A 12,435-nucleotide genomic window follows, 5' to 3' on the forward strand; every position below is an offset into this window, starting at 1 on the left:
CTCACCACTCTTGTACCATCTCCCTTCTCTTTTTCATTCCTTGAATGTCCTACCCAGCTTTAGAATGTGATAGAAGTGATGGAAATATTTTCCTTCCGTCCCCTAGATACTTTCTGAAAAAGGAACCATTCTGCCTTCTTTCTTATTCTGCAGCTACTAGGTCCACTATTAGTGATGCATCACAGATATACCAAACTCCACAGAATGAGACTCTCATGCTTTCGGACAACTCAGTGCAGTGCATGAGCTGACAACCCTCTATGGCATTGGGTTATAGAGATAGCCACCATCCTGGTGGAGATGCCAGACTACAGCAGTGGGAAGTGGCTTTTTTTCAATAAAGCTGAGGAATGGAAAAACAAGGAAAGAGAGATGTGGCTCTGGGGGATAGAAGAAAGAAGTTGAATAGTCAGGGTATGTTGTGTGTGGGGAATGAAGGAGAGGAATTGTTTGATGCACTCCAGTCCAGAACAAAATATTGGAGCACTGCTTCAGCCTGACCATGACACTGACTCATCATTATCCTCTGTATCATTACTCTCATATCCTGTTGGTTTATCTCTGCATTGGGTTTTCAAACCTGGTATAAAAACTTCTTTGCTGTGTTAGAAAGCTGGAAACATGGTGAGCTTCCTAGAGTACAAATGGGAGGAGGCCTCGGGCCAGATTTTCAAAAGTATGTAGGCACCTATAGATGCAGATAGGGACCCAGTGAAATTTCAAAAGCGCCTACGTGTCTTTTGAAAATCCCAAATTCACTTTTGAAAATTTTACCTCTAGTCAAATTCACAAAAAAAGGACATTTGTCAGTTTTTTCCCCCATGACTAGTTGTGTTGTTGATGCTCAAGAAACTTCCTGAAAAAGCACAAGATCAAATCCGCACAGACACACCTCTGGAACCCCGACCTGGGATATTCTATCTACTACCCAAGATCCATAAACCTGGAAATCCTGGGCGCCCCATCATCTCAGGCATTGGCACCCTGACAGCAGGATTGTCTGGCTATGTAGACTCCCTCCTCAGGCCCTACGCTACCAGCACTCCCAGCTACCTTCGAGACACCACTGACTTCCTGAGGAAACTTCAATCCATCGGTGATCTTCCTGATAACACCATCCTGGCCACTATGGATGTAGAAGCCCTCTACACCAACATTCCACACAAAGATGGACTACAAGCCGTCAAGAACACTATCCCTGATCATGTCACGGCTAACCTGGTGGCTGAACTTTGTGACGTTGTCCTTACCCATAACTATTTCACATTTGGGGACAATGTATACCTTCAGATCAGCGGCACTGCTATGGGTACCCGCATGGCCCCACAGTATGCCAACATTTTTATGGCTGATTTAGAACAACGCTTCCTCAGCTCTCGTCCCCTAAAGCCCCTACTCTACTTGCGCTATATTGATGACATCTTCATCATCTGGACCCATGGAAAAGAAGCCCTTGAGGAATTCCACCATGATTTCAACAATTTCCATCCCACCACCAACCTCAGCCTGGTCCAGTCCACACAAGAGATCCACTTCCTGGACACTACAGTGCTAATAAACAATGGTCACATAAACACCACCCTATACCGGAAACCTACTGACCGCTATTCCTACCTGCATGCCTCCAGCTTTCACCCTGACCACACCACATGATCCATCGTCTACAGCCAAGCTCTGCGATACAACCGCATTTGCTCCAACCCCTCAGACAGAGACAAACACCTACAAGATCTCTGTCAAGCTTTCTTACAACTACAATACCCACCTGCAGAAGTAAAGAAACAGATTGATAGAGCCAGAAGAGTTCCCAGAAGTTACCTACTACAGGACAGGCCTAACAAAGAAAATAACAGAACGCCACTAGCCGTCACCTTCAGCCCCCAACTAAAACCCCTTCAACGCATTATTAAGGATCTACAACCTATCCTAAAGGATGACCCAACACTCTCACAAATCTTGGGAGACAGGCCAGTCCTTGCCTACAGACAGCCCCGCAACCTGAAGCAAATACTCACCAACAACCACATACCACACAACAGAACCACTAACCCAGGAACTTATCCTTGCAACAAAGCCCGTTGCCAATTGTGCCCACATATCTATTCAGGGGACACCATCACAGGGCCTAATAACATCAGCCACACTATCAGAGGCTCGTTCACCTGCACATCCACCAATGTGATATATGCCATCATGTGCCAGCAATGCCCCTCTGCCATGTACATTGGTCAAACTGGACAGTCTCTACGTAAAAGAATAAATGGACACAAATCAGATGTCAAGAATTATAACATTCATAAACCAGGCGGAGAACACTTCAATCTCTCTGGTCACGCAATCACAGACATGAAGGTCGCTATCTTAAAACAAAAAAACTTCAAAAACAGACTCCAGCGAGAAACTGCTGAATTGGAATTCATTTGCAAATTGGATACTATTAATTTAGGCTTAAATAGAGACTGGGAGTGGCTAAGTCATTATGCAAGGTAGCCTGTTTCCTCTTGTTTTTTCCTACCCCCCCCCCCAGATGTTCTGGTTTAACTTGGATTTAAACTTGGAGAGTGGTCAGTTTGGATGAGCTATTACCAGCAGGAGAGTGAGTTTGTGTGTGTATGGGGGTGGGGGGGATGTGAGAAAACCTGGATTTGTGCAGGAAATAGCCCAACTTGATTATCATGCACATTGTGTAAAGAGTTGTGACTTTGGATGGGCTATCACCAGCAGGAGAGTGAATTTGTGTGGGGGGGGTGGAGGGTGAGAAAACCTGGATTTGTGCTGGAAATGGCCCACCTGATGATCACTTTAGATAAGCTATTACCAGCAGGACAGTGGGGTGGGAGGAGGTATTGTTTCATATTCTCTGTGTGTATATAAAGTCTGCTGCAGTTTCCACGGTATGCATCCGATGAAGTGAGCTGTAGCTCACGAAAGCTCATGCTCAAATAAATTGGTTAGTCTCTAAGGTGCCACAAGTACTCCTTTTCTTTTTGCGAATACAGACTAACATGGCTGTTACTCTGAAACCAGGAAATAAAATGTAACTTATTCCTGGATAAACTGAATTTGCCTGCAAAAGGCAGACAGATATAATTTATTGGCACGGTTCTCCACTGGTGTAAATAGGCATACTATTATTGACTTCAATGGAACTACATCTATTTACACCAGATGAGGATTTGACCCTGTACCTACTTATGTAGTTTAGGCATTAGGAATAAAGGAAAAGTCTGGGAAATGAAGGTAATAAGGCAGGAAGGAATATCTTTCTGCTACTAGATTTTTCTCTCATTACAGTAAATGTTATATTTCCAATGTGGTTCTGTATTAGAGAGTTTTAGAAAGAAACAAAGTTAATAGAGACATAAGATTATGTCAAATTAAATTGGAAGTGTTCCATGAAGCATTTTTGACAGAGCATTTCACATTTAATTTTAAATTTAGTGAGAATTAGTGTTCTCAGCAGGTCAAGCTGATCTGAGACATTTCTGTTGGAGCTTTCATAATATCTAAATTGTTTGGGGAATAAATGTAGATTTTAAAAAAATCTGCCCATAACGTAGAATCATTAGCAGATAGGAATTGTGCATATTGGCACTAATTTAGCCCATCAGAGTTTAGAAAAAGACAATCAAGCTTGACTTATGCTTGCATAACTTATAAAACCTAGGCTTTTTAATGAAACTTGACTTTTTGCCATATTAGATGTAAAAAGATTTCTCTGTAAAACTAATTTGAATAATTTAAAATATATGAAAATTGACCCAGAAGAGATTAAATCTTTCACGACTGACCAAGGAAGAAAGTGCAGTGGTTGAAGGCACAAGTTAACTATCTAAAGGGAACTATGGGAAAGATAAGAATCCAATTACATTTTAGGGACTAACTGATTTTAAGATAGAACTAATACAAATTTTATCTCTATTTCTCCAGTAGGACGGACAATATGTTATTTTATATTTCTGTCAAGGGGCAGAGGAGTATGGAAACTGTCTGGCATGGCAGCAGTATAAAGAGGCAGTAAGAAGAAATCAGGCCTATGGAAAGTAGAAGGCTATCTTACATGAGATCCTCCTTATGCCATTAATACTTCCATGCAGGCTGATAAACAGTTCTTCTCATCTTCAGCAATCTCCCATTGGCCAAGTATTTAGGGCCTGACCCTATGTCCATGGAGACTGTAAGCAGTTTGGGGCTAGGGACTGGCATTTTCTATATATTTGTACAACATCTAGCACATTGTGGACCTAGCCTGGCTGGTCTCTAGGCACTGGGTCAATAAAAATAATAATAGTAGCTGTTACTATTGAAGTCAATAGAAAGACTTCCATTGCCTTCAGTGGCCTTAAATAATTTCCCTAAATCTCATAGGGTCAGATTTTCAAAGGTATTTGGGTGCCTAAAGATGCAAATCTAGGTGCATTTGAAAATCCCACCAGGCACCTATCTACATCTTAGATACCTAAATGCCTTTGAAAATCTTGCCCTTAGATATTAGTCTTGCCTATTAGGCAGTGGTGTAAATGCAGAGCTACACAGTCTCAACAGGAACTCCATGACACATTGTGCATGTAGGGAGCTCAATGCCACTGGCACTCCATCAGTAGGCATCAGGCACATGGACATTGCTGCACCCCTTAAGCGAATGTGCTGGGAGAACCCTTCCAGCTAGTCAGCTTTCCTGGCATGTAGAGAGCATTCCTTGTACTCACAAGGAAGCAAGGACTGCAGCTCTGGCCAGGCACTGCATGAGGACCAGAGGGAGGGAGGCTTACTTAGGATTGTCTCTAAAAGGTTCTTGAGATTGATTAACTGGGCTAAAGTCACAACTAATTTCTATTTCCTGTTGCCTCTTTGACTGCTGTTGAATGTACCAAGAATATTCAGGTCAAACATGCCTGCTGAATATATGACGTATGCCCTATTTCACTGATGTCACAGCTGATGCAATGGACTTCTCACAATGAAGTGGTTACTTTTAATACATATTAAAAGGAAGGAAAATAATTTTCTTTGAAGCTAAAACCAACCGTTACCTCTACTGTAGACTGATCTGAAGTGTCTGGTCATGTTTTCACTTGGACTGAGTGGTTTTGTGAAGAAATGATGTGTGACCTATAAATTGTGTTAATACTTACTGATCAACTGAAAATTTGATTGGAATACAGATAAAGTGGAAAGCCTTCAAATAACATTGAATGGCATGCAGTCAGGGCAAAAGTGCAGTAGAATTTGAAGAAAACTTTTCCTCATGGATAGTTATGCCATCTATTGTGCAATATATTATAATGGCATGATAGCTCTTTAAAATCCTCCTGGTTTTACCTAGGACACAGTATATAAACGGGTGTGTGTGTGTGTGTGTGTGTCCTAAGTGTCTGCAGATTTCACTTGTCCTTCTCAGTGTTTACTACAGAAAATACCTTGAAAGCTGCAAACAGGAGGGTTATCAAACTGAAAAATCTTACTTAACTAGTAAATTTTAAGGGCCACTGCTGTATGAAATGTCAGGCTAGGTTAGAATTAAGAAGACCATTTTAGGTCTGTGCAGAATGGGTAGAGATTCTGTATGAGACAGGACTATCTCTAATAGCAGAGAGCTCCAAAGGCACTAAGAGATACATTACAGACACAAAAGAGGGCTGTGCTGCTTTCAAAGATGATGTGACTATGGCAGCCAGGGGATATGGATTCACAAACCATCCTCACATTAGACTCTACTAGTGGCCCTCCTATGGAGCCTCTGAGAGAATTTAAACTGCCAGCCTCTGATGGAACTGTCTACTCCTCCAGAGAATGGCGGTGTAACAGCATCTCTGCTCACTGGGGCAGAATCTACTTGGGTGCAGCAACTCCCATTGGCACAGATCAATGCAACTTGTACCTTTGAACCAGCAGAGGCTGAATCTGATCTCTTTTGGTAGACTATAAACATTAAAGCTTGAAATCTAATGTATCATTATGTTTTGTGAGACTTCAAATTTTTCTTGGTGTTGTATTCCACTCATGTTCCATATGACTGTAACCCTGTATACAGGAGAATAACCTCATTGAGTCACCAGAGATATGACTGCTAGTCTTTTAATGCAAGAGTTTGATTGTTCCTCCAAACAAATACAATAATTTATTATATCCTACAAAATTCAAAAGTATTCTGGTGGTATATTTTCAAAGTGGTGCATGCCAGCTGTAGCTCTGTGTCTCCTATTATGGTCAGACCCCATATAAATTTTTGAAAATACTTCTCTAAAAATCAGCACAACTCAGCAGGCCTAGAATATAGAAAGGAGGCCAAGAAAAATGTTATTTTTTAATGGTTGGAACTCTGGATAATTGAAGTGGATAGGGTACAAAACAAGAATGAATCAGGGCTTCTTCCCTAAGCTAAAATTGAACTCAGCTTGATTTTTGTGTATTCTCACACCACTGCACTTGCTGTTTTAGCTGGGACTGGAATTATGAGTCACTGAATGCTAAAAGAAAGGCTGTTCTAGCAGTTTTCCTGTCCATCTGATGGCAGCAAGCACAGAAAAACTCACAAGAAAGCAAAGTCTTCTGATATTTACAGATTGAAGCAGCTCTGGTAAGCTTTAAATAAACACCCAAACTTTTGCATGCTGATCCATAGTGACCTTTCGGGCCTCTAGAGTTTCATCTATCACTGGTTTCTTAACTCTCAGGGCCCTATCCTTCAATCCAGCCAGTAACCAGTATAACTCCTGACGTTCTTGTGGCCATTAACTAGCACTGTCCAGCTAAAAGTAGGCTGATTTCCTAAGTGTGCAATGAAAATTCACTGGAGTTCCCATTAGCTGCTTCTTAGGGCTTAAAAATGGAAACTTATTCCATTTATCTGTATTCTACTCTGTTCATCAGTCTGGCAAGAGAGCAACACATCCTATAGTGACAAGCTGGGTATAGATCATATTGAATAATGGATGAAGACCTTTCCAGCCTCTGTAGTCTCTGTATTTGGACTCTTCAGTATCTTCCTGTGTTCAATAAATTATTAAGTTCAGATAACTCCACAACAACAGATAACTCCACAACAGCACAATCTTATATTGCAGAACAGAACAGACAATGAGAGTCTGTTCTTGCACTATACTTTCCTAAATACAGAAAGTGTGAATTGTGTGTATATAGTCTCTCTCTCTCCCCTGCCACTTTACTGTACTGTATATTTTATGCATACACACCCAGACTCATCCACACTATCACCATGCAGATCAGTTTGCTAGGGACAAATTGTGACCACCTCCTGTGCTCAGGCACAGGAGTGGAGGGACAAAAGAAACCGTCACAGTAACAGTTCCTGTACTCCCTGATTGTAGGGAACACAGGGAATGCTTGTTCCTGATGTCCTACTCCTTCCCCCAGATCATGGGCCAATCTCCACTCTGCACAGAAAGAGCATGTACACCAAAGGGACCAATCATATTTATCCTGTTCTGGTGAGATTGTGTCCACTCCAGGCAAAATCTCTCCACTCCCCTTCCTGAGATTGTGCTCCACCCCTCCACATACAAAAGGCTATGGTATAAAAGGCATTAATGTTTATGATACAGTTTTATAGACTTTCAGTCTACTGTACACATTGCTGTTAGGGTATGGTTAATCCTACACCAGCCAGATTTGGTTTGTGTACATATTTCAGCAGGTTAAAACAAATGTCATTAAAAATGGGCCAAATTTTCTGAGTGCTCAACTTGGCTTCAGTTACACATCACATCCCCACTGCTGGCAGAAGTTATCATAGGCATACACAGATGCTAACAAACAGAAGGTGCCAGCATATATTTGTATGTATGCAGATGGAAACACGGAGAAAATGCTTGCTTTGGTCCAAATTGTAAAAATGAAGTCCAAGGGCCTTCATATCTGATTTTGACAGCTGTTTTTGTATGTGTGTGAGAAAAAGTGGCCCACAGAGAAAGGTAATATGAAAAGATAAGGAACTGGAACATAAATTAGTGGGCATCATTATGCTACCAATAGCAGTAGCATAATCACATATCATTTACCGCTACATTGTACTTTGCACTGGCCAGAAGTTCAGAAAGTTGGTTGAGGAAAAGGAATACAGAATGAGAAGCTACACAAAATTAGCCACATATTGATTGAGCATGCACTGTCAGGAATCACTAATGTAGAGTCACCGTGGACACTGGGTGGCAATAAAGTAAATGCCCAAACACTATAAATAACAGACTACATCCCATCATCAGTGAATAGTAAACGTTTTTAACTATTTACGCCACTTTGGAGTATAATAGGGCATTTTAGGAGAAGCTTAGCAACATCAACAAAACTACGCCTTTTACGCCTGGCATGGATAATAATTGAACTAGAAAGCACAAACCCCAATAATTTAAAATGTTTTGGAAACATCCAAATCATTCATGATGAGCAAGGTTTCAGAATAAACAATGTGAAAAATGAATTTAATAAAATTAAAACATAGACTAGGAATTCAGAGAACGAAAAGTATTGGATTGTAAACCAGATCCTACCTGGGTAACCTTCTCTGTTACATTGTGCGTTCGATCTTTCACCTTGGGTGCAATAATTGTTTTCTCTGAAGAAGGAGGTGATGAAGACTTTTTGTCATTTTTGATATCTGAAAAGTTCAGAGTGAGCTGAGGAATTTTGTTGATGGTACTATATTTGTTGAGGTTCGAATCCGATGTGGATCCCAATAGACTTGACTTGATATGATTGAAAGGCCCTAAAAATTGGAAAGCATACTTAATATTTGACAAATGGAGAGAACTAAAGACTTTATCCATGATGTTTAACTGATGAACCACAGAAATATGTACCTAAAATAGTTAATCTAAATTTTGTTTATAATAAAAAAGTCTGTATAAAAAGAGGACTTTTACTGGCCAATAAGGCACAAATTTGCTTTTGGATGGGCATACACAATTCTCTTTGTCCACAGTCTACGGTACTGTACATGAAGTCAATGGATAAACTATGTCAATGGTTGCTGTGTATATATATCCCTAAAAATTCTGAACCAGTCACAATATAGGTTGGAAATATAATGTCCTTACTTTACATATAAAAGTGAAAGAAGGTCACAGGAACTGATTTTGTACAGGAATGGCAGTTCTGCCTGGGTGCTCAAGAGCTGTAGTCTTCAGCATTGTGACTCACTGAACAGCCAAGTCACAAGATTATTTTTTATTACTGGTTAAACACATCTGTGTTGCTTATGTCTGTAAAATTATAAATTATAAAAGCTGAGCATATTTTGGTAAATTGAGTAATATTATTTGAATATTTGCCCTTTCTCCAAATCCTGCTGATTAAATCATTTCAGGTATTTTAGACAACAGTCAATTGAGTGCAGATATGGTTTAAAATTATTTGACATCCATCTTTAAAATAATTACAGTGGAGATGGAGAAGCAGTAGTAATTTTACATGCAAAAAATTGAAGTGATATTACTAAAAACAAGTATTTATCTACCTCATTAAGGTATTTTATAACCTGTGTCTCTCTTCATTCCCTTGGTTTAATTAATTAGCTATGACATCTAGGTCCCTTAGCATGATGCATCTATTGTGATATCCTGGTACTTAATGCCTGCTGTGTCTTTATTTGCATATAGATTCTAAATCTCATTTTTTTTTCATCCATGTGACCAGGATTATAATAGAGAGAAAATGGTACCAAACAGTTTTCAATCAGTAATCTCATTCTCATATTGTTTATTGAAGTCTACTCCACAGAGGACCAATTTACTATTACTGCATTCTCAACAGACTGCACTTTACTTATGTAATTTGTCATATGGTCATTTAGCCAATGTTATAATCTGATCCGCTTTGGTAGTGCTCCAGTCTCAGGTGGCACTGGTCCAGTGTATAGAGAGTCTAAATAAAATTAGATTCATAACTGGTTCTAAGGAATATTTTTAAATATATACAGTGAGTTAAATTCATCCATTATACAACTTTACTAGAGCAAATAGAAATATACCTGGGATGGATTTGGTCCAATAAACCATATGTAAAACTACTAAAAGAATTTTAGAACTGTTCTTTGAATTGAAGTATTCATTAATATATGGTCTTCATTTTGGTTTTTTAGGCACCCAACAATGGACCAAAACCTGAGATTTTTATTGCATTTTTACTCAGACATTATTTAGACAAAGCTCCTATTGACTTCAACTGAATAAGGGGCTTAGGATTTGACTCGTGAATATTATGGAATGTTCCTGAAAAACCTCTTATACCAGTGCACTAATTTTCAAGAAGTATTGTTACAATTGTCATTCTCAACAAATTATTGGGAGAAATAGGACTTCCTATCATATTCCATATACATTTCAGAGCCTTGTGTTCTTCTAATAAGATTCATGATAGTTGTTCAAAAACAACTGCAACTCAGATGCTTCATGAAATGGATGTCGGTTAAAGGTAGCTCTTTCCAATACTGCACAGAGGCATTTGAATCTATACAGCTGATCATTACTCTACACTCTGCACTGGTCTGAGAGCCAGAAAATGTGCTTGGTACAAAGTAATCTTTTTAAAGAGGGGAGTGGGACTGGAGAACCGTAAGGAAGTTTAGAGATAAAATTAATTACCCCTCTCTGAGAAATGGCTTTATTTGTTTGACTAGCTCTTTGACTAGTGATTCACTAGAGATTTAATAAAAACAAGGAGGCGTCCTTGTGGCACCTTAGAGACTAACAAATTTATTTGGGCATAAGCTTTCGTGGGCTAGAACCCACTTCATCGGATAACTGGAGGGAAAATACAGGAGCAGGTATAAATACATGAAAGGATGGGGGGTTGCTTTACCAAGTGTGAGGTCAGTCTAACGAGTTAAATCAATTAACAGCCGGATACCAAGGGAGGAAAAATAACTTTTGAAGTGGTAAGAGAGTGGCCCATTACAGACAGTTGACAAGAAGGTGTGAGTAACAGTAGGGAGAAATTAGTATTGGGGAAATTAAGTTTAGGTTTTATAATGACCCAACCACTCCCAGTCTCTATTCAGGCCTAATCTGATAGTATCCAGTTTGCAAATTAATTCCCTTTCTATAACATTAGTATTATAGCACACTGGTTTTTTATCCTTTGGCTTAAAAAAAGTAATTTCCAGGTTTAAAATATCTTATTGACAATGAGTTAATAACGTTATTTCATTAAAGGACATTACTGGGTTAATCCCAAATGTCCGGTTTGCAGTGACTGAAAATTACTCCCAACTGTGAGCTGCTCTGGATTCATTTCCTAGTAGACAGATGTCTGTACCAGGGAGAGGAAAAAACAAAAGAAAAAAAACCAAAACAAAATACCACCACCACTGATGCTAATTGGCCCCTTCTTGACAGTTTCAGCAGAGAGACCAGGGATTGAATAAACATGGGAAATGAAATATCCCTCCCTTTGCCCCAAACGAAATCCCTCTAGATCAGATGTGAGGCACGTTGGCGGGGCAGTGTTGCACTGTCACGGCTTGTGCTGTACCTGTTCTGTAGATTAATTGAGGACTTCACTCTCCTGTGATGTCAATCCATCATCTTTCACTAGCAGTAAATTCACTTACAAAACTTGATTTACAGAAAAAGGACATTGCACTATATTTAAAATTCTGCTGACATACACAAGAAGCAAATGTAGTGACTTCATAGTCCACTGGTGATGAATTGCTTACAGAATTTAGCTCATGCACTGCATGCAGTTTAGTAAGGAGACATTTTACCAGGTACACACACTTTGGAGCATGCATGAAATCATGAACCAAACAGTCCCCAAATTTAGCTACAATTATTGCAGTTTTCTGTTTTCTGTTGCAGAATTCAGTTTTCTGATGCATTGTGCAAGAAGTGTTTTCCAGAAGCAGAAGAAGGAGCTATGGAATTAAATCCAAATGGTATATACAAGGCACAGCTCAGCCACCTTTTCCTGTCATTGTTCTGGTGAATAGAAATGATTTCTGAATACTAGTGTACATGATTAAGAGTTATTTCAATGTGAAATTGGCAATGAAGTTCATGCATGCCCATTTGAATACTACAGTAAGCTTGAAACCATACCCCCTGCCATCCAGGAGCGTGAAACTAGTTTTAAGGAGACAAAAGAGGAATAAATGAAGAGACTGCCACATGGGTCCTGATTATTATTTAATGTTCTTTACTTGTAAGATGGTAACTGAAATAGAACTAAATGCCTCCTAACTATTGATTGTTCATTAAGGATCCAATTCTACAGTCATTTCATAGACAAAATTCCCAGTGGCTTCAATAACAGTTTTGCCTGTATAAGAACTGCAGCGCTGAATTAGGTAATCTCTCTTTCTCTCTTTTTGTTAACAAACATTTAAGAAGAACGAGCATAATTAATATTTAACCATTCCTTCACTTCTTCCAAGGAGTGATAGCTAATGTAGTGGCTATAGCTGAGGGACTAATT

General features: G+C 39.4%; 1 protein-coding gene across 11 annotated transcripts in view; it reads right to left on the reverse strand.

The window, feature by feature from the left end:
• KCNH7 (potassium voltage-gated channel subfamily H member 7) overlaps window positions 1-12,435 on the reverse strand; it is a 343,770-nt gene that overhangs the window by 90,466 nt on the left and 240,869 nt on the right. For 6 of the 11 annotated variants that reach the window (XM_073305646.1, XM_073305643.1, XM_073305642.1 and 3 more), the window contains one exon: window positions 8,511-8,725. In XM_073305646.1, the coding sequence (XP_073161747.1) occupies window positions 8,511-8,725 (215 nt within the window). Of the gene's footprint in view, window positions 1-8,510; window positions 8,726-12,059; window positions 12,084-12,435 lie in introns of all 11 variants that reach the window. The other 5 variants (XM_073305639.1, XM_073305644.1, XM_073305637.1 and 2 more) reach the window with 1 other exon arrangement.

This window comes from Lepidochelys kempii, chromosome 11 (genome assembly GCF_965140265.1).
Source record: "Lepidochelys kempii isolate rLepKem1 chromosome 11, rLepKem1.hap2, whole genome shotgun sequence".
Classification (NCBI taxonomy): Eukaryota; Metazoa; Chordata; order Testudines; family Cheloniidae; genus Lepidochelys; species Lepidochelys kempii.